General features: G+C 37.0%; 2 protein-coding genes across 2 annotated transcripts; one reads left to right on the top strand and one right to left on the bottom strand.

Moving 5' to 3' along the window:
- Positions 1-5454: 5454 nt before the first annotated feature.
- Positions 5455-10445, bottom strand: LOC148959776 (uncharacterized). Its single transcript, XM_089109679.1, has 2 exons — positions 9780-10445; positions 5455-7351 (listed from the first exon to the last, which is right to left on the bottom strand). Exons 1-2 carry the CDS (start codon positions 10300-10302, stop codon positions 7191-7193), a joined length of 684 nt encoding a protein of 227 aa, XP_088965805.1. The 5' UTR covers positions 10303-10445; the 3' UTR covers positions 5455-7190.
- Positions 10446-16472: 6027 nt separating this feature from the next.
- On the top strand, positions 16473-18757 carry LOC148959775 (somatostatin receptor type 5-like). The gene has a single exon (XM_089109660.1). It carries the CDS (start codon positions 16934-16936, stop codon positions 17858-17860), a length of 927 nt encoding a protein of 308 aa, XP_088965786.1. The 5' UTR covers positions 16473-16933; the 3' UTR covers positions 17861-18757.
- The last annotated feature ends 4961 nt before the right edge of the window (positions 18758-23718 follow it).

Below are 23718 nucleotides of genomic sequence, written 5' to 3'. Positions count from 1 at the left end.
GAATCTTTTGAGATTCATTTTAAATCATTTAGTTCAATCATAATGGCAATTTGGTCCAATATAAATCAGCAAATGATTGTAAATAATATAATTTCAATTCCTAAACTAAGCATTAATTTCTGTGAATGAAAATTACAGTTATAGCACGATGTTTTGTATCGACTATCAAAAATTTATCGCCGTATAAAAATTTTAAAAATCCATCTAAGATTTCTCAATATTTCGGTCAAGATTTTGACGATAAAGACCCTGAAAATCCGTTGAATAAAGTTTTAATGTTTGCTGTCGAAACAATTTTCTGTGCAGATTGCCTTTATAGAAAAAATTTTATCAACATTTTTGCGTTGTAAATGACAAACTGTCATCACATTCCTCTGGTTGAGATGTCATCAGAGTATCGTCAGATTTCATAAAGAAAGGCAATCCTTATCTAAAAACTTGTAATATACAAATAATGTTGTTAATCAAGAACTCAAGAATAATTGACATTAAATTAAACTGGTTTTTATCTAGCTAAGTCTTCAAAGTAGAATTGTAAAAGAGCGGGCGGCAGTAGGAATGGTTTTCTGCTCATTGGTTCCTTGGCCATTGGCACGTGACTTTTGAAGTTGTGTGCTCCGTTGCAAAACTTGGGCGCATATATTTTCTATGGGAGTGTTCCAGTCAAATAGAATCACATTGCTTTAAAACACAACTTCTAAGAAACCTTGTTTGATGGTCTCTTGCAGACACAACGAGGTACCATTCAGGGCCGCCGAGAGAGGGGTGCAAGGGGGGGGGGGAGAAATTCTCCCAGAGCCTCAAGGTCTAGGGGGGCTCATAGATTAATAGATTTCATTTTAAGGATGGAATTAATCAGACATAGCAAATGTATGTCTAAAAGTAGCAATAAGGTTTAGACGATTGCAGGAAGATAAACAGTTCTGAAATGCATTTTAAGCTAATCTGAATAGCGTGGTTGCAAAACTTTCACGCTGGCTCCGCTTGCAGGGTGTCCCGTCTCTCGGTTTTGCCACAGGGCCCCCGAAACCTCTAGGCAGCCCTGCCTATATTGCCTGCAAGCGTCTGGGAGAACCAAAGCAACTCTTTCATTCTCATTAATTGTTTCCTCTTTCCCCTTTCAAACAATGTTGGAACTTTCTTCAAAAAAAATATACTATTTAAACGCAACCTGTACTTTAGAATCTAAGATGGATTCATTTCGTCATTTTCTAGGGTAAAGGGGGCAAATTAATTTTTTGTTGTTGGGGAGAATCAAAGATAGATCGAGAATTGGCAGAAACTACTTGTATGTTCCAAGTACATTTGGCAAGCACTGTAGTAGGACGATTAATAACAAATGAGTACTCAATTTGGACACTTCATGAAAACCTTTTGATGGCTTGAACTCGAATATACTGGTCAATTTTACTGATATCTTTTTTAAATCTAACCATATGCATCAAGATCAAATCTCTCAATGCCACGTCAAGTCTCTCTTTTTTATAGTAGTAATTTGTAAAATTGTATGTAGCTTCAACCTTTCTTTTAAAAGCCATGGGGTAGTCATAGTCTTTTGCTTCTCATAGTATAGCTCTTGTAGTATTGTAAAGTAGTTGTAGGTGAAGTATTATAAAATATGTATTGTGAACTTTATAATGGAATATAAAAAAACAGAATTTGGACATAGCTTAGAATCTTCATCTTTGAACTAGCAAACTGATTGCTATTAGAAAACTTTGACTGCCTAGCATTACATCCAGCACTCTCAAATTGATTTCCATAAAGCTCTACCCCTTTTGTTTTGCTGAGATGAGGGTTGTCTATCTTGGGTGTACACAATACTTTGATTCTAGAGCCAAAGCAGCTCTATCAAAGCTTGGAACGAGTCCATTTTTCTATAAATGTGTCAATTTATCGAACTATGAAAGCTCCTGGTACTAAAAATGATATACTTGAGCAGCAAGGCAGCTGCATTTGGGCCTCATAAGGCCACCACAAGTGGGAAATTACTGGTTTTAGTCTAATCCGTTTGGAAATTTTGCTTATAGACTAATCCACGCGCACAGTAAAAGAGAATTTATTATTAAAATTCGAAACAGAGCCTCGCTGTTTTGCATGCGTTGCACTTCCTAATTTATGTCTATAGCAAAGCTAAGAAATGAACTCCTATTTTTTATCACGATGAAAACAAGTACAAAACTCAAGCTGACCATTGTTGAGATGGAGGCAAAAAACATAACGTTATCGAGTTGCCTCCACACCCAGCATTTCAAATATTCCAAAACTTTGCATAATACACTATAAATACACTAAAAATACACAATACAGAAAAACACAGCACAATACAACACAAAACAATGCAAGATGCAACTTTGTATAGGTCATCGTGTTAGTTCAGGACCACAGGATTCAATCTACCAGATATAGCAGACAACGATTAAAGATAATTCAAACTCCTATTCTGAGTTAAAAGTAAGTTCTTGTGTGACTCGCAACTCGATGTCTTGCCAGTCACAGCCATAAAATGGTAATTGGAAAAATATTCATGATGATGCCCTAGGTGACATCAAATGACCTGTAGATCAACAAGCTTATTTAACAAATTGTAACCTTTGTAAGGTTTTCAGCAGGGATGGCGCTATGGGGTATCATGGAGAGGGGTGGCTGCTTCCCAAAAAGTTCCCAATGACACCCCGTCGGCAGCCCAATATAAGAAAAGAAAAACCTGTCGGGACTATGAAACTGTCAAATGAGGTATTTACCTTTTTTAAAGAACCATTAAATCAAAGCTCAGGCTGGCTTTTTGACTTTCAGTTAAATTATTAAAACCATTAGAACTATGAGGGTGGGGAGGTCCTTTAAACTTTATTTATTTTGCTTCATGGTGTTGAAATATATATTTGAAAATGACAAAATTGGAAAATATTGTATCTCTGTGATTGGCTTAGTCTTTTTGGAGATAAGGTTGTAGATTATAGAGGAGCATTGTATACTAAACTTAAGCAGTAGCAAGTCTCTCTTAAAGTAGGAACATGCATTGTCGCATTTGGCAGATAAACATTCAATTTAACTTTGTATAGGTCATCGTGACTTTCAGTAAAACTATTAAAACCATTAGAATTATGAGGGTGGGTTGTTCTTAATTTGTTTTTAAATCATATCGGTGTTAGCAGTGCAGTTGCTAAATATTGTGTTTTAGGGGAGTGTTCAGGCACCATTTGCAAACAAAGTTTGAAATTTTCAGCGTCAAAGCACCTCTAGATGGAAAAAACTTTATTCAGAATTACATTTTAAAGTACCTCAGCCAAAGCTGGTTTTTAATCTCTTGAAAGATTTGAATCAATTTAAAATAAAAAATTTTGAGGTTTGTGTTTTTTAAAATTGTTCTTGCGATTAAAGGTTCTATCAAAAATGTCGCCCAGCTCAATGATATATTAGGAATCTGAGAGGCATCAAATAAACAGGGCCGCAGAAAGGGGGCAAAGGGGCAAATTTCCCCAGAGCTGAAAGGCTCTATGGGGGCCTTATAAAGTAATTAATTCAATTTTTAAGAATGGAATTACTCAAACATATCAAAAGTATGCCGAGAATAGTGAAACATTTCCGTTTCTTTTACAACAAGTTCCCATTTTCTGCGAATGTCCAGTATGAACGTCATTTCTCATTTGTCATCTTTTCAGTTCTTTTGTATTTTTATGCTTTGATGACAAATGCTACCATAAAATTCTACCAGAATGTATATCCAAAGTAAGCGAGTGTATCATTATTACCTTACGACTCCTTGGCTGTGCCAACGATGATTTCATTATTTGAATACCTCTGGTTAAATAGAAAGTAGAAGATTAAAAAGAAAGTCATGGAAGAAGATAAGCATATTAACATCATAACTTGATAGTAGATATTAACAGCATATGGATAAAGTTTATACCAACTGATAAAATAACTTCTGAAAAGAATATGTCTATCTTTTTGCGCATTTTGCTTTTCAAATGTTATAACCTTGGATTATAACAACCAGAAATATCGAGCGTTGAAATGAAAAAAGGGAAAAGAAGCAGTGGAACGGCAAGATCATGTAACCTCCATTTTGAGTTACCCGCTGAAGAGTCCATGGTTATTAATTTATTTTTGAGCTCAAAAATTAAAAATTGCCTAAATTTCAGCGGGATAACAAAGTAGATTGAAGCTCGCATATCCTTCATAAAGCCTTTTTATTTTCTTAAAATACTGCATTATGCTCACTATTACCACAGGCCAGTATTCTGTGCTATCACGGGAACGTTGTTGTGGAATATAGTGTCTGGCAGATTTTTATCAGTACCTTAGTGCTTGCATTCAAGATCCCGTTTACACACGAGAAGCAGACTCGATTGGTTATATATGTATTGCAATACATCTCCAAGAATATGGTTGTCTGACACCTTCTCTGTTACAGCAATTATTTAGTGATACTATTACAGACATTGCCTACATTGGGATTCACAAAAAGGGTTTAAATATAAGGCTGAATTTAAAATAACTCTGTATGCTATTTGTAGTTTGTCAGTTTTGAACGTGCTGAATTTATTTACTGAGCAAAATGTCCCACCTATAAATTCACCTTGCAGATTTTAGTGATTTGACTTGTTATTTCGCAGTTTTGTAAAGATTGCTTTAGGCGTCTGCATTGCTAAATTATCAGAAAAAACGAATTTAAATCCTCAATGTGATAACGAAAAGCAGACCTTTAATTTGCCAAACTTAATTCATGATTACAGATCCAATGTTTACATAAGAATGGTTTATGTTTGCTTGCTTTTCGCATTCGTTTCTTTAGAAAACCTGATTCGAACGAATTTCTTCAGATTACTGTTAATTTGCTTAATTATATATACAAATACGGGCTGTGGCTGTGATTTAATCCACAAGACTGCGTCAATTTGATCACGAGAATCGTGAATCGAAGCAGTCTTTGGTGTATAGCAAAGCCTATAAAGCTGTAAATATTGCTACTTTTTAGAGCAGGTCTTGAAATGAAAAATAAGTACACGTTGAGCGTATAAAAGCAGTTTTTGAATCTAATTTGAGCAAAAGTTAGCAAATGTAGAATTCTGATACCTTTGTGCGAGTCGCTGTAAAATTATGTTTTATAGATGCATTTCTATGATCGAATCACTTAGCTTCTCTATAACAAGTATTTTTCTATAGTACGAGTTTTCTGTGGTCGGCATTTCCCAATATAAAGTTTGATCTTATATCGACCTTTTCACTATATAAAGCTTTTCTTTTTATTAAGTGTTTCTCATCATCTATCACTTTGCTACATCAAGTTTCTCCCCATATTTGGCATTTCTTTATATGCAGCTTCCTAAATATCAAGCTTTTCATTAGATATTTCTTTCATCTATAAATGTATGGTAAACATTTCTCTAAAAAAAGCCTTTCATTATATCAAGCATCCCTATCTGGCAGCTTTCTCTTTATTTGACTTTTTGCTATAGCAAGCTTTATTCCATATCAACTTTTTCTCAATATTATGCCTAACTTTATTCGACGACTGCACAAAATACCGGAAACATGGCTTTTTATGTTTCATTATGCTTTGTTTCCGGTATTTCGTGCAATCTTCAAGTTTTACGGTACCAAAAACTTATTTGCATCAAGCTACGCTATTGATAATAAGATAATAAATGTAAAATCTTGGCGTTACTTTGTTACTGCTGACTACCAACAAATGAATTTTACCGAATGGAACAAAATTTGCCGAAGAACGCAGAAAAATTGGGTGGGGTGTCGCACCCCTCACACCGCTCAATCCGTCCATGGTTATTCGCTATAAAAAGAAAAGTAGAATAGTTAGTTAAAAGAGAGGTAGAAATTTGAAAAGTGCCAAAAAGATGCTTTGGTAAAGATAAATGATCGAAAATAAAATTAACCCTGTTATAAGAGTTTCAGAGAAGATAGGTAAGCTGGCTCCAATTTGTACCATTTCTATACTAGGGTTTACTGAATTGTTTAAGAACATATTGGGATGTATCTAAAACCAAGAATATCCAAAGTATAAATGGTCTTATCGTGTCCCTAAAGTGTGCTTGGATTTGTTAAAAGCATTTGTATATCTATCTACATGACGTCCTCTCTTTTTTATTCCACCTCTCGCCCAGTGACACAATTATCTATATTTTGCATTTTTTACCCCTTTTGGCGCTTTCTCCCCTACCCTTGCCCTGTAGCTCTGCCAGCATCTCTGGTATTAATGAAATTTTATTCCCCTTCCACAGCCAGTGCCAGTCATCTATTAACATGGGGAAAATTTCTCACAAAAATATCAATAGTTTCTTGAAAAAAACACGAATTACGAAGCTATGTCTATTGAGGTCATTTTCAAGGATAATTTTGCTCATACAAACAAGCATCTAAAAGAAAATTCATAGATCCACTACTGGGTGTATATATGTCTTAGCTTAGAGTTCTCGATCTAGGTTCGGGCGGTTTATGCTCTGACAAAATGCCTACTTTTCTCCAAAATAATCAACAAATCAAAAGTTCTAAAAGACTCATCACTTAACAGCTTTGTTGCCAATCGTTTCAAGACTTTTGCAGGAACTTTTATTCATGTACAGATTAGAACTTCATAAAGGTTTGGAAAGATTACATAGAATTGTAGCTATTATCGTTATATTATTTACTGCTTGAAGTCTTTGTGTTGCTTGAAATTTGCTGCTCATCTTGCGAATAGATTAGGATAATTTGCATCACCAGCTTGCAATGTTTACATAGTGAATATGCGGATAAAATCTAATTCGCAATACTTTGCTTCTATCATAATTATGATGAAAAAATGCACAGAAAGATTTTATGAAATTTTCCAAAGCGGAACCTGTATGTTGTACAACAAACTTTGCTATGATGCTTTAGGTTTTCAAAGCATTCACATATCCTGCACAATTGATTTATGATATGACGCAAAATTGATCTAAGATTAAACTATTTTTTATTGATACCTGGATTCTGCTATTTTTAATCTTTAGGAAGGACCTTACTAATCTGTTTACAATAACTGCAAAGATCTCTGAAACTGAAAAATGTTATGACACGGTGCAGTTTCGTGGTGTTGGACGTCATCATTTAGACATTTTTAAATTGATATTGTTAAGTGCAGTTTCCTCTATAAGGCTGCCAATCGAATCTTCTTCTATTAAAAGATTGCAACTCGGCGTTCTCTTGCTTCAGGCGACGATTTTATAGATGTAAGTCCCATGTATTTTGCCAACACACAGGTGATCTTCTGCAGCGCACTCTTCAATTAAAGTACCTTTGACACAATCATTTGATGGTCCTTGCTTATCGTATTCTACCTCACTCCCGTTCCTTGAAGACCAGCATTCTCCTGTATCAAAGATAGTGGATGGATGAAAACGACTTCACTCTGTATATGAAGACTTTTGGTCACACATCTCTTCAGGATATTGTATATATCTAATATCGTTAAAATTTTAATGTCTATTAAAATTAACATATTATATCTTTGATAAAATAATACATATGCATTATATCTTTAATACAAAGAAGGATCAACTTCCAGTAGGATTAACAGCAGTTAGAAATCTTAGTTTGATAATGAAAATACAATAAAAAGAAAGGGACTTGAAGGACGCAAAACCCAGAAGCAAATTTTTCTTTTCTGATTTGTGACAATCATCAAGAAGCGAACACAGTAAGGGTTTTTTCATTTGATATTTGCACGCAACACTACCATCTTTCAAATATGCCTCGATTCACGAAATTCATGACTTTATGACAAACCATCTACACGATAAATCACGTTTTTCTTAAGCATCATCAACAGATTATCAATGAAATTGGCTAAATTGCCCTTTGAATCATATCTAAGCTAAATTTGTGCGGACCTCAGTGAAACGCATTTCACGTACTGCAGGGCCTGTTTAAGTTACCTCGTATTCATACAAATTCAATTATGTTCCGGTGTAATATGCGTTTTGTACGGTGGCCCACAGGTGCCACGGCAAAACTTTCTTTTTTTCGCAGCAAAACTTTCTTTCTCACGGCAAAGCTTTCTTTCTCACGGCAAAACTTACTTTCTCACGGCAAAACTTTCTTTCTCACGGCAAAACTTTCTTTACGTGATGTTGTGTACGTGATACTTAGATCTAATCAATACTTTAGACGTTTTAAACTTCGCAGATTTGTGAATACCTACATCTTCTCTTGATAATTCTTGCAGAAAGACAGCCCAGAAATGGTCCAAATTTATCTAGGTTGAGCTAGGCTAGGCTTATATGCCTATCTCAACGAAACAGTATCGCATGCAAGGTTTTTGATTCCTTTGTTTTGAAAGCAGTGAAAAAGATCAATTCGTTGAAAATTGGCGTGCACATAAAATTTGTGCAAAAAAATCTCGTACGTGCACTTGGCACGCTCGATTGTGGCTTGTAAAAACCTATAATTGGGTATTGTGTTTAATATAATATCATATCGCATTACTCACAGGGTGGGTTGATGGCTAGGTACTTAATTTTTCGAATAATAGTAATAACAATGAATAAAGAAATGAAATAATAAGCATGGGCATAATATAAGGGGAGAAAAAAGTGGTTGCCCAACAAACAACATCCATTGTTTATGAAAATTTTGCCTGACTGACTCATGGTAGATTTCTGCCTGATTATCGCTTTTTTGGAAACTTTTCAAAGTTGGGAAACTACAGTTGCAGCCCCCTTATCTCCCCAGACCCTTGTCTTCTACGCCTATGTTAGAAAAGCAACAGGAACAAAGCAATACGACGACGAGAATCCAATGTCACGAGATAAAATATTCAAAATAAATTAAATTTGAGGAATAAATTAAATTCAAAGAAAGTTTTGCCGCGAGAAAGAAAGTTTTGCCGTGAGAAGTAAAGTTTTGCCGTGAGAAATAAAGTTTTGCCGTGAAAAAAGAAAGTTTTGCCGTGAGAAAGTAAGTTTTGCCGTGAGAAAGAAAATTTTGCCGTGAGAAAGAAAGTTTTGCCGTGGCACCTGTGGGCCACCGTAGTTTTGGTACCCTTTGCAAAAGTGTAACATTGTGAAACGTAATGTGTTTCAAATCCTGTGATGTCATCGTTGTGCGATGTTATTTGTTTCTACCTAGCATCCGAAGGTAGTTGTTAGGACACTGAGAAGTTTATGCTTATCGAGTAGTGTCCTGGTTCTTCCTCTCGATGTGACCACACCTCATGATTCCTACGCCTGGAATTAGAGAGAGCTGGCGACTCTCCACACTCTGGTCGAAAGTTTGGTCATGCCAGGGACTCGAACCACGGACCCTTGGGTCTGTAGTCAGCGCCATTTGTTCGTGTACCAGGACCGTTTTGCGTGCTTAATTCCACCATTCGTTTTGGTACCCTAATGTTTAAGTGCTTGGGTACGTTTTTGCATAACCAAAATTGTAATGCGTTTGTGTACCCGGACCGAAAACCATAAGGACTGAAAGTCTCCCTGTTTCCCGGCAAGCTGGGTAACTCGGTTCTATAAAAACAGGCCCTTAGGTTGGTTGATGAAAGTGATTGGCATTAAAGAAAGGGTCAATCAATAATACCCAAATTGTTTCTTCTGTTTGTCCCCTGAAAGATCGTTCATTTTATAAAAATGCATTAAGTCTCCAAGTATGGGCATATATAGGTCTTCTTTTCTAACATGTTCTTAGGCAATCCTATTGGAAGGCCCCTTGTTTGGGCTCAAACAATAAAGAACTTTGGATCAGAGAACGACCCCCCTTATCGAGGGAATGGGCGCCTGAAGAGCTCTTTAAAACAAACTCACCGTAATTCTTGATACCAGCTATAGTTGATCCGTGAGAGGCAGCTGTCATGAGGCATCTGCAGACTATCCCTGGTAGAAGGTCCTCAAAAATTGCCCAGTCAATGAGATAGCTGTTCCACTTGCTCGAAGAAGCATCTCTTTCGTTTGATATCAACATGTCCAATGACCCACCATTGTGGTTGTCAAAGCAACCGACTGAGCTATAAAGTAAAGGACATGGTCCTTCTGTTATCTTGCGCCAAACCTTGAGATCCGCGTCAGCCTTTGAGGGGAAAGCGGCCGGTAATGTGCTCATATGTTGGAGTGTTCCATTTTTCAAATTCAAAAATATGTAATTGCATTCTTTCTCTCTTATGCATTTGTGAAAATGTATCGTTGGTGGTAACCAAGACGACGAAGCATATGTCGGCCCAGCGGTGTTAATTTCTTCAAAGAAGTTTCCTGCAGCCACGCTACTGTGCGAAGCACGCATAATCTTCAACAGCAATGTTATCATCACGACTTGTACGGGTTTGAACATCATCCTAAAAGATAGCCGAAAACTTTTCTGTTCAGTCTATTACACGACGAATGCTTTTCTTGGCAGTCTTTGCATTCGTGTTAAGAATTTATTGGCAGTCTTTGTATGTGTGCTTTTTTCTATTGACTTCCTTCGAGTAATAAAACTATTATTCTAGGGGCATTTTGCTTGCATGGTTTCTGGTGTCTTTTGTCTAATTTCCGAGACAACATAGATTTAGTAGCTTCGAGGTCACATAAATAAAGAGACAAAATTGCACTTCTTGCAATTGACTTCACACTTTATTATGTCTTGCACCTTCGCAAATTTTGAACAGTTTTCTATAAACGTTAAATACTTATGACCTATGATTAAAAAACCAAAATAATATTGATAAATATGTTGAATAAATATATGCTGTTACATAGAAGTTCATTCAAGCAGTGACCTGGCCTCGATCATTTTTCTTCTTGCAAAATCTTTCTTCCTTGCATCACATTCATTCTGATTTTCCTTCGAGTGCCATATAAACAGGAATGTAATCGTAAAAGTTTATATTTCCGAAATATTTCCACTCGAAGAGCAATTCTAAAAGATACAACCAATATCAGAAAAATTCAAGTGCCGAGAATAGCATAAAATTGGTCGACAGATTTCATGAACTCTCCTGCGCAGTTTCTTTAAATCTTATGGGGTTTACATTGCTTATAACCAGACAACGCAAACATTGCTTCATTGCAAAACAGATCCTGAGGCTTGGAGTTTCTATGCTGGCTAAATTATTTTCATTCCATAGAAACAAAAAACCTTTAAATAGCTTTGCAAATTTGTACAGTTTTAGATTTCTAAGTTAAAATTGTTGGAAGATTGCAGAAGATACTAAGCAATGTTTTTTAAAATGAGCAAAAGAAAATTTATCCGATATTCAAATCAACTATACTTTCTTTAAACTAAAAGCTTCGTTTAAGCGTTTCAAACTGCTCAAATTTGATATGCACGTGTTTTGACGTGTCTCGCTAGTGCTGTACATCGTTTACTGGCTAAGCAAGTTTTTGCCATTAATTGCTTGATTTCTGCCTAAGACAGTGTAATTTTGCTTTTTGGATATCTTCTATTAAAACGGTCGAGGACAATATCAAGGTCAAGCATCTTGGCCCACTTTGATTGAATATTGTAAAAATATCATGTTGACAGTCAGAATAGATACGCATTTAATAGTTATCTAATGCCTCTCCGATTCCTAATAAATCATGAAGATGGGCGATAATTTGTTGATAAAATCTTCAAACAACACTCTTTTATAAAAGCGATCTTATAAAAACACGAACCTCAAAATTTGTGAAGAGTTAATAATCCTTTTCATAAATGACCTTCTAACTTCCACCGCTGCAAATATTCACTTTTTTATAGAGGATACTTCGGAGCTCTTCAATTTCCTTTGATTTTCCACATAATTGCCTCTCTTCTCACTGGTGACAAATTAGTAGGGTAAAGACAATCTTGTAAAGTTTAATCGAACTAAAACCATACAGGTTTTCATTTCACTCAAACACACCCCAACTTTCCCCTCGTCTCCTTAAACGGTACTGACTTAGAAATTTCTGTTTGTTTTTCACAACTAGGCCTTTCTGTATTTTTTTACCTTAATTGGAAATCTCACATTTCATCTATTGCTAAACATTCCTCTTAAAAAACTTGGGTTCCTCTCCAGAGCACAAGGATTCTTCTCACCATCACAATTCTCAATAAATTTTATGTCCCAAATCCGTTCTTCCTTAAAGTACTGCCCCCATAATTGGGTTGGTGCTCCTAAATCTTTCTTGCACCTCCTTGACAATCAAAGCCATTTGCCTCGTCAATAACTACAACCTCACAAAGTCTGTTCAGCCTCTTTCAAATCAGCTCTGTGTCGCTGATCTCGCTATTCTTAAAATTTTGCCACGAGCATTCAGAGATATGACCCCAGATCCCCTGAGAAATGTTCGTAATACGAGACACTCTTCCAGTGCTCACCATTTCCTTGGCAAACTCAGAAACTCTGTCCCACAAGTCATCCTTCCTCCCTAGATCCTGTAAACTTTGGATAATCTACCTTCGTCCTGCTACAAAGACACTTACAACCTGCCCTTATTCAATGCAAAAATAAACAAACTTGATCTATCCTCTTTCTCTTCAAAATTCCTCCTCCTTTTCCCTTCTTAGAGCTTAGCTATAGGCTCCTAAGCCTTTTACTAACATCACCAACTACAATAACGCGGCCTTAGCACTCCTTTTAAGCCCAATAGCTACCGACTGTACAGCTTACACCCTTAAGATTTAAGAAAAATTAAGAAAAACAGCCTCAAAGCTTTTTACTGGTTTTACTGATTGTGCAGGTAAGTGTTTGTAACATAGGGTGGTTTGTAATTTGCACTCGCTCCCTTCACATCTAACTTACGTCGAATTCCCTGACTAAGGACGGTTGCCAGTTACCAAAATATGGTTGCCAGATCTTAAAGGCGAACAACACGTGATGAAATCAAATGGGCGTTTTTCTAAAAATGAAATCTACACACTTAGGTGTTTTCGTTTGTTACAAATACTGGAATATGAAAGCCATAAAACGTCTTTGTATGGTTTAAGGGAACAATGACCACGTCTTCCTTATTCCAGGAAAAAAACAAATTGCTTTTAACATTATTTGCTTTAACATATTTTTTCAAACCAGTGTGATGATAGCGTTTTCCTGTTCGCTTCGAAAGAGCCTAGCATCATTCACCAGGTAGAAAAAATCGTTAATTTGCATGACTGAGGTACCACCATCCATGGATTGTGAAGTCTTAATTTCTTTATAATTTTTGACTATTGGCCACACAACCTATAAGAACGCCACGAATCAGTAATTGTGTTGAAAATTGGTTCAGATATGGCCAATGAAAAATTTGAAGTTTGCTAACGGATAACTGCAATTTTGGCTTGGTTCATAGAGTTAAGAACAGGGACAAAATTACAGTGATTTGATGGGGAAAGAGCCTGTGTTTATGTTGTCATATCGCAGCCAATTCGTAACACATTCAACTGGTTTGGCACCTTTTACAAGACGGGACCCAAATTAAAAAATTCTAAAAAAGATTTTTCTGACGTCATCAATTTGGAACTCTCTAGGGGGATAAGGAGAGACAGTATCATAGCAGCTGACTCTAGGACCGTCTGAATTTCGACATTTAGCTTTTCAATTCAATTCAACTACGGTTACTGAATTCAAACTTTTAATTACAGGTTACATTATTACTAAATTACTTACAAATATGAAGCTTGGGGCAAATAAGAAGAACTCTAATGAGCTATCAAGTTATTTGCCCTATTACACTGCATTAATTGTTTAAGTTGGAATGTTTAAGTTTATATTACTTTTTGGAGGCCAAAAGCTAAGCGAACCTCCTTTGTTTCAAATCGTGTACATGATAGTCAAATTAATGCAGAATTAGATAGCCTTAGTAAGGAAAGTCAAGGTAAATTAGAGTCCGCTCTTGAAAGACATCTGAAAGCATTAGGGGGAATTATAGGGGTGTGGGGGGCGACCACCCCCAGCTTTTGCCAAATTGTCGGTTAAAAAACAGTTTTAAGTACTTTTGTCGGTAAATTTTGTCATTTGTCAGCTAATTTGTTTCTTTTTGTGGGTTTCGCTCCCCCAACTGAAAATGAATTTTCGCCACTGTCTGAAAGATGCTTGCAAGCCGTCTCATCACAGGCCTCCCAGGCCTAGCCCTAGAGCTTGACTCACGGGCCTAGCCTTAAAAATGCTTGTCTTAAAGTTGAACAGGTATATAGATTTATCATGAGGCGAAAATGAAATGAAATTAAATAAAAAAATTGAAGATAGGTTGAGCACAAACCTGAAACTTTGCACAGCAAAGGAAAATCAAAACATTTGGGGGACTTCACAACCACGAAAAGCTTTAGAAATTGCCATTCAAATAATTTTCAGGCCAAAAAGAAAATAGGTGATTGATACTTGATAGCAGGAGCATATGTTTCACTAGGAAAGTTTTCATATCCTCGAGACTACTTTTGATACTGCCTAAACTCGATTGAATTGAATAGCCCAGTGTGAGAACTCCTTAGGCCCTGTTTACACGGGATCGGATCCAAACAGTATCGGATCCATTTGGATCCGAACTCATTTTTGAAGGGGTGTTTACAAGGGATCGGACATGAAAATATTTGCGTTTACACGGGATCGGATCCGTATGGATCCAAGATGCGCAGATTTGTGTTCTCATTACAATAATGAAATTTCGGAAGCAGTTATTCAACCTCAGAAGGAAGAATTTAATTGATCCTTTACAGCAATTGAAGGCTATTGTATCTGTTTTCATATTTCTGTTTTATTGTTTCTCAATAAGATGCTCCTTGGATTTTGTTAACTTTATATTCCAGCACAACTTTCAGCAGTAGAGCGCTCTCCTCATCAGTCCAACCAAGAACTTTGCTCTTTGGTCCTTTATAAACCTCTTTATTCATTTGGAAAAAAGAAGATATTTTGATGAATAAATTTCATAGCTGAGGTTAAACCAAGTCAAAAGATTCGAAACAATAAATTTACTGTCTTTTTGGTGCCAAGTCTAGGAATGCAATATACGAAGTACCTCGAGATGAACATCTTCCGCCTTATTTTAGATCCGTGCCTGTTTGGATCCGATCCCAACTGTTTACACGAGACCTTCTTGGGATCGGATCCAAACGGGACCATCTTCAAAAGCGATCCCAAACAGTTACGGATAGCAGATCCAAACGGGATCGGATCCGCCAGGTACCGTGTAAACGCAAAGCCTATTCGTACCACTTTGAGTACGGATCCGTTCGAATCCGATCCCGTGTAAACAGGCCCTTTTTTCACCAGAAATTTGCTATACTTTTTCAAAGAATAATCTATGTCACAGTTTCTCACAAGAAACAAAAGAAGACTAAATTTAGGCCCCGTTTACACGGGAACGGATCCGCATAGATCCGTACCCAAACTGGCTACGATAGGCCTTGCGTTTACACAGGCACGGTAGGATCCGTATCTTTTCTGGGAGGGATCCGTACCTTTTTGGGTACGATTCGAAAGCGAATCCATTTCGATCCGTACCTTCATCGGCGCCATGTAAACGGGAAGATACGGATCCGCAAAGGCACGGCAGTAAAACGAGACTGTTGCTGGGGTCAATGGTGGCTATTTCAATTGTACGCAGCACTCATCATACAACGAAGAAACTACTCTCCCACCACCACTCTTTTTTACACAGTCGACAGCCTTTCTGAACCCTGTCTTCATCTTGTTTATTTTCTTTTCACCTTTTTTTAATTTTTTCTTTATCCTAGCTATTTGGAAAGTCCTCTGTTGCTGTTTCTGGATAGGTCTCGATAAATTTAAGTAGAATGTCTTCGTATTTCGACAAAACAGTCCCCCAGTCTTCTCCATTTTGCATTTTGGCAGCATTGTAATCCATAACTATTTTCATCAACAGAGCTGTCTCCTCCTCTGTCAATGTAAAAATGAACACTTATCGTTGCTTGCAAATGACGCCATCTTAGATACTCTCCCGCCAAAATTAACAATTACCTTGTCATTGCGCATGCAAAAAAAGGGATTCGATTTTGGTCCGTTCCCGTGTAAACGCTTAATAATTTAGGATCCGATCTTGTGTAAACGCTTGTGGATCGTACCCATATCGTACCTAAAAGGTCCGGATCTTTTGGATCCGTTCCTTTTCCTCTCGTGTAAACGGGGCCTTAATTGTCTTTTTCGGTTCGCGCAGGAAAATAATTTCCGATGAGGCAAAATCACTCAAGAGGAAATACTGACAAAAAGACAATGCCGCATAAAGCCCAATCTCTGCGACAAATTTAGCGCGAAATACGTCATAGACATGTGCAGTGAACTTTAGCTGGGATTTCTCGCGAAGAATTTCTCTGCAAAACAAAGTTAAAATGAGTTTCACTTTTTCGCTTTTCGCCTGTGAAATCCTTCAACAGCCAATCATATTCCGTATTCTTTTGTCATGCTTCCAAACTTTACATTCCAATGTCGTGAGGTCAACAAAAGCATTCAACGGCATTTGTCGCGTGAAGTATTTCGCAGCGAAATTTCGGAAAGTTTTTTCTCATTGGAGATTGGGCTTAAAGGCTCAGTACGGGAAACTGCAAGGCGGACGAAATTAAACCAACATTTTCGAAAATCGGCATAAGTTATGTAAGTTAGAGTGGTAAGCTATACTGTATCAGCTTGCCATATTCATTTCGAAGGTTTTAGGCTTGAAATTGTTTTTGGAAACGAAGTTTTAAGATTTTTAAAATTTTTCTTGCCGCGGCGATTGTCAAAGTCAATGGTTTTCGTCGGTGGGAAAATTAAGTATTTCAACCTTGTTTTTCGCAATATCATTGCTCGAGAAAAATGACATTCTCACCTGAAAATGGCGAGAACAGCTGAATCCGTCCCCGTGTTCAGCAATTTTTTCGAAACTTGCAGCAGTAAAAACTTGCTCTCTTATCTCTACTGGGCTGTGAGATTAATAATTCACTGGTGCGAGATTGAAGAAAGTCAAGTTAATGTAGTAATTAGTGTCATTCGGTAAGCAACTCAACTGCACAACGGCTTAAGCCATTTCTGTTCCGTGTTCAAGCTGATACCATGAATTGGACAGTGGGAAACAGCCCCGACGCGCATTTGCCTGTTGTCTGCAAAGGAAATGAGCAATTGGAGCACAAAGAGAGTGTCATTTCAGCATACCTGGTAATTATCGTGTCAGTTTCTATATCCATCGCTGCAGTTATCCTGAATCTCTTTATTTGCTATGTCATGGCTACAAACAGCCATCTACGCACACCTTCGGGAATACTCATATTATTTATGGCCATCCCTGACTTTCTCATCGGCATTGTCACCGTACCTTTATCCATAGCCAGACAGTCGTTTTTCATTATGGAAACTCCACCTCCCTGTCTTCTAAGTAGTATTTTTTTGCAGTCAGCCGTTGTACCAACTACTGTAACATCGTTTCTGCTGGCACTTCTAAGCGTTGATAGATACTTGCATGCTATATACAGTAGAAAAACGAGCGGCTGGAAACTGACCAGAAAATACATCTTTCTGTTTGCCTTGATGTGGCTCTTTGCCATTGGATTTATGATCCCATTTCATGTAGATGGATCATATGAGAAAATAGCTTCTGCACTTGGTTTGTTCTTTGCTACCTCATCCGTTTCTTGTATTGTGTTCACGCACGCAAAAGTTTGTCTTTTTCTGCTGAAGAGCAGAAGAGTCGTCGCAGGAAGCTCCGTCCAACCTTCGGCAGATTTCAGAAGGCGATGGGTACGCAAGTCAGTTGTTACACTGATCATAATAATTATTGTCTTTGTCATTTGCTGCATACCAAGACTTATTTACACTATCTTGAGTTATCGACATGGGCCTTTGCGATACCTAGAACTGCATACGTGGTCGGCGACAGCGATTTTCTTCAACAGTGTTGCAAACCCTATTATCTATCTTAGCAGGAGCAGCAACGTTCAACGGATACTAAAACGATACATTGACAATCTAAGACAAGAGCAATGAAAGTAGCAATCCTCGACTCTGATTCATTCAAGCAAAACAGAAACTTTTTTGGAAATACAGGTTCAATGCGGTATTTGAAAGATTTTATTGATGCGGAATAATGCCTTTTGAGGAATAAAAAATTCAACAAAGGATTGCAGAATTGTATCTAAATTTCGTTAATACCTTATAGGTATTACAAATTCAACGAGATATTGTAAACTTGTATCGAAAATAACGTGGCAAGGTAAAACAAATTCAAGGAGGGACTGCAAAATGTATCTAAGTTACTTTAGTACCTTATACATAATACAAATTCAATGTGGGATTTTAAATTTGTATAAAAAATGATGTAGTATCTTAAATGTAATACAGACTCAACGAGGGATCGGAAAATTGTATCTAAAATAATGTAGAATTTTAAGAGTATCAAAGATTCAACGAGGGATTGGAAAAATGTATTTCATGGACAGAAACACGTGTTACTTTTTCGTTCTTCTTTTTGGCTTTGCTTATATATCGGTCATCTTAATACAATTGAAGGATTAGAGCAGGGATGTGCCAATGCGGTTGGGGGGGGCCTTAGGGAGCGTCACGCCCCCTAATGTCTGCAAACTTCAAGAATATTGGTCATGCAGCGGGAACCTTAGCATCAATTTGGAAATTTGACCAAATTTCAACCTGTAACTTATATATTTTGTTGGTCATGGTTGGTCAAAGTCAACATTCTTTTTGGAATACATTCTTTTTTATAAGAATAATTTTATAAAAACACGAGCCTCAAAATTTGTCAAAAGTTAAGAGCAAATTAAAAACAAGCTGAGGCTGAGCTACTGTAAAATGCAATTTTGAACAATGTTTATCCCAAAAACAAGGATTTTTAGCCATGCGTGGGTGCTTTTTCGTTGAATATTTAAATTTGTCGACAAATGAAGGTTTTCTCACTCATTTTGTTGGCAAATGAGGCCTGAAAACCTCCCTAGAGCTAAAAAGCGTTTAATGGTGATTTTAACCTATGGAAAGTAAACTTGGTCCTAGCTATGCATGTCTTTTTGTTGGTTATCAGGAACACTTGATCTACAGTTCATATGAGGGTCCTTTCCCTTGCCTAATCAAGAGATACATTGATGATATTGTCGGAGCTACATCATTACCACTTGCATCTCTACAAAATTTCATCAACTACACTAACAATTTCCATCCAGCGCTTCAATTCACACACACCATCTCCGAATACAGTGTACCCTTTCTTGACATCTTGCTCACCATCCAAAGCAACTCTATTACTACCTCTATCTTCTATAAGGAAACAGATTCACACAGCTTTCTTGACTACCTTTCGTCCCATCCTCAAAAATGCAGAAATTCCATTCCATACTCCCAGCTACGTCATCTCCGTCGCATCTGCTCCAGCAACGATGATTTTCAAGAAAAAGCGAAAGAAATGACATCCTTTTTCCATCACAATCACTACCCTGAAAAGATAACTATGTCTGCTATCACTAAAGTCAACAACATCACTCAGGATGAAGCCCTTAAACCAGTCAACAGAACAAATGCTGATGACCGTATAGCTTTCGCTCTCACCTACCACCCACTCAACAAACAAATTAAAGAAATTATATACAACAACCTCTCTATTCTACAACGGCTCAATTACAAAGGAAATATTCAAAGCTCCACCTCTGTTGGCCTAGAAAAAGGATAAAACATCAAAAACTACCTTGTACGCAGCAACCTTCGTTCACCTGAATCTCATGGTACCTCACCTTGCCACCACCACCTCTGTCAAACCTGCAACCACATCAACCCATCTACCACCATTTCTAATGGTAACAAGTCATTTACTGTTAAATCAAGCTTCAATTGCTCTTCCTCATGTGTCGTATACTGCATCTCTTGCACCAAATGTAATGTTCTGTATATTGGTGAAACATCGCGCCAGATTAACAACAGGTTTGGCGAGCATTTACGTAATGTCAGGAACAAAATCCACCTCAACAACAAACACGACAGTGATCCTGATAGCAACATTTCCAAACATTTTAACCTGGCGAATCACACAGAAGATGACATGGTAGTTCTTGGCCTCTTGCTTGCCCCAACGGACAGTGCAAAGAGAAAGTTACTGGAAAGACGAATCATTTTTAAACTTGGAACTCTATATCCTTCTGGACTTAATAAACAGTTTACGTATTTTCAATAACCCCCCCCCCCCCCCCCATTTCTTTTTTCTTTGTTTTTTCTTTTCTTCATATTAGTGAGCATATATGTACATATACATAAATTATGTATTTGCGTATATGTATGTCTATATTTATTTTTATTAGCTCTTTCCATATATTTCTTTTCCATGTTCTTATATCCGTCTTCCTATTCCATTTACCGAATTCCATATTCCTTTAACGTATTTTAGTTCTATCGTCGCTTTTCAATTGTACGTGATAACGGGCTATGCTCAAAACGTCGTTATTAATTTTAACAAGATTTTTCCTGGTACAATTTACTTACATTGATCGTTATTATATCATCATATTGTACCGCACGCATTTTATTATATTTATGGAAATATACATATTTCAAGCTTGGAATGAGACTAGCTTATGGTCCCTTATGAACCCAGAGCTGAAAAAGCGATATACACACGTGCTAGGCGTAAACGAAGATTACATAAACACTCTTCAAAGCAAAATGATGTAGCATTCAAGAAGCAACGAAATCGCTGTGTTGCTCTCCGTAAAAAGCCATAAAGGATCACTTCAAGAGAGTTACAAGCAGTGGCCTCATGTCCAATAAAGCTTTCTGGGATCTAGTAAAACCTTTTATTTCAAATAAGGGTGTTCTACCTGGTACTGATATTTCACTGGTGATCATGATTTATATGAGATTTTTTATGATTATTACATAAAGATTGTTGAAAATCTTCCGATAAGAAACCTTCCAACATTGCCATCGAGAATTCAATTGATGATGATCGAGTTATTTCAAGATTAAATCTAATACAGAATCCAATTATTCTAGCTATAGTTTAAGACCCTGAGCATACTTTTCAATCTTTTCTTTTTGCTAGTGAAACTTGTTTCTCTCGCTAGCGATAATTTGACTGTGCCTCTTACTAACGCCATCAATTGCAGCGTTCAAAATTTTGTATTTCCCTAGAATGCAAAAACTGCTGCAGTTTTTCCTTTAGACAAAGGTGAGCCCGTTCGTACTGTGGAGAGAAATTATCGTCCAGGCAGTATACTCAACACTTTTTCCAAAATCTTTGAGAAAATTCTAAAGGAACAGCTCAGTCCTTTCCTTGATAAGACTCTTTCAATCTTTATTGCAGCCTATAGAACAGCTTACAGTACACAGCATGTTTTGATTAAACTTGTAGAAGAGTGGAAATCTAAGCTTGACAACAACTTTATTGTCGGGTCCGTTTTGATGGGTCCGTCAAAACCTTTTGATTGCAATCCGCATGATTTGATTATAGCTAAACCTCGTGCATATGGTTTTGATGAAAATGCCCTGGTTCTGGTCTATTCCTATCTTAAAAAACGGAAGCAGAGTGTCTGAATAAATAACGTCTACAGTTACTTTCAAGAGATTGTATCAAGAGTACCACAGGGATTATTTTTAGATCCTATTCTTTTCAATTTCTCTTAAATGACCTTTTCTCATTTATACAGGGGCAGCCCCAAGAAATTCAAAGTGAGGCTGAGGGGGCTCGAGCACTATTAGACTAAAAAGCCAACTTTTGAAAATCGTCCTAAAATGCTTCACGATATTTTATGCCTATGAGTCTCTGGGGGCACTCGTTATGTGTAGAGGTATATTGGAAGGCCGGCGAGAGGTTGTCGGAGGCCTCAGGTATATCTGAAAATGAGGCTTCCTTGCGGGGAAGCGAGCAGAGAATTTTTGCGGCCATGCCCTCTAGACTAGCTTCAAATACAATTCAGAATATTCCTTCATTCTTGCAAACATTTTGCTATTTTTAATGCATGTCTTTATTAAGTTTGATTAATTCAAGTCTTGAAATAGAATTCGATACTTTATGAGGCACCATAGACTCCTTGGACATTAAGCAATACTGTAAAAGGATTTATCGCACTATTCTTTTCTTCTATCTCTATTTTTCTCTATTATTTTTACTCTCTTAAAAACACTTTTTTGTTGAAAAGTGGGGGGGGGGGCTGAAGCCCCCAGCCTCCTATCATGCGCCGCTTATGTTATAAAACACGCTTGCTTTAGTGGCAGCGCCAGCTATTACAGAGTGGAAGGGTAATGGGCGTGTTCAGAGAAACCACGCCTCTTTTGCCTCGTTTCAGTGCTTTGTGCATGGTTAACTTACCTTAGAGAAATTTATCTACCCTCCCCCCAAACCACCCCTTGGCGCCACCACTTGCTTGCTTTCTTTTCCAAATCATTGCCAGATATTGTTAGGGCCTTGGAGAGTGAAGCAGGCAGCGCTTTGCCATTGCTCGAACAAAATGAAATGATTGCGAACCCGAACAAATTTCATGCACTTTTTGTTAAAAAAGACCAGACAAATACTTCTGGCATAAATCTTGACTTTCAAGGACATTCTATCAAATGTGAAGAGACTGTTAAACTCCTAGTTGTAACACTAGACTACAAATTGACCCACATATTTCAAACCTTTGTAAAATAGCTGCAAATAGTTTTTTAATATATTGTCTTCCATTATTAGTTGTTTTTAGCTTATCATAACAAAGCTGCGGCACGACTGAACGTTCTTAAGCGACTCAAGTCATTTATTGGTTTCGCTGAAAAAGAGGTTTTGGTTCAAAGTTTCGTGTACTCGAATTTTAACTATTGTCCTTTAGTTTGGTATTTTTCATCTTCAAAATCACTTCAGAAAATTGAAAGGATACAGGAACGCGTGCTAAGATTTTTGTGCAATGATCACAAAAGTTCCTACGATGATCTTCTTATTAGGTCAAAAAAGTGTACAATGAAAGTTGCTCGTCAGAGAACCCCCTGCATCCAAATATTCAAGACAATTAAAAAACTTGAATCCACCTTTTATGCAAAGCATTTTTAGTTCAAGAAATTCAAAAAATCTTTCTCGGAATCCTAAAAATTTTAATCATTTTCGGTTCCAAGAGCCTTAAAGCCATGGGACCTCAGATCTTGAACTGTCTGCTAAATGAACTAAAATCAGCTGACAATCTTAACAGCTTCGAACGTTTGATAACACGATGGGATGGTCCTAGCTGTAAATGCAACGTTTGCAAATATAATGGCCTTGATATACTGTAAATTTTGTCCATTCAAATCACAGTTGCTTTTAATATTTAGCTTATGTATGTACGTATTTATTTCCTTAGTTATTTCCTTTCATTTGTTATTCAGTAGATTCGATTTAGGCTAGTTGTACGTGTATATATCCATATTTATATATGAAAAGCTAGAAGCAAAACCAAATTATAATAAGGTTACAAACAAACAAACAAACAAACAAACAAACAAACAAACATCACTGAGTTAGAGATGCACGCACTTGGTAGTTCGTCGGCGAGTCATAACTTTTCAAACTAGAGGCCATTTTCACTAAAGCGAGGGTAACTGTGTTGCGAAAAAGCAATTTAACTAATTTAGTATGGTGATTCGCACAGTAAGAGCTACCGATGTTATAACACCCTATCACACTGCATGCATATAAAATTACAATGAATGATGAACAATTAGGACAAATTTTAAGAGAAAGATTAAGATATAGGTAGGTTACAAAAATCGTAGAAACGAGAAAAGAGATGGTAAAATAAAGGGAAAATGCCAAAAGACAATAACATAGATGCTCATTAATTTGAGAATCACCAAATTTTTCATGAGTCCAGTTCCGAGAACTATTTTCAAACTAAAGTTAGTTT

Source organism: Rhopilema esculentum, chromosome 8, assembly GCF_057945365.1.
Source record: "Rhopilema esculentum isolate cy_ngs chromosome 8, ASM5794536v1, whole genome shotgun sequence".
Lineage (NCBI taxonomy): Eukaryota > Metazoa > Cnidaria > Scyphozoa > Rhizostomeae > Rhizostomatidae > Rhopilema > Rhopilema esculentum.
The sequence above is the reverse complement of the archived record's forward strand: the minus strand, read 5'-3'. Positions and strand labels throughout refer to the sequence as shown.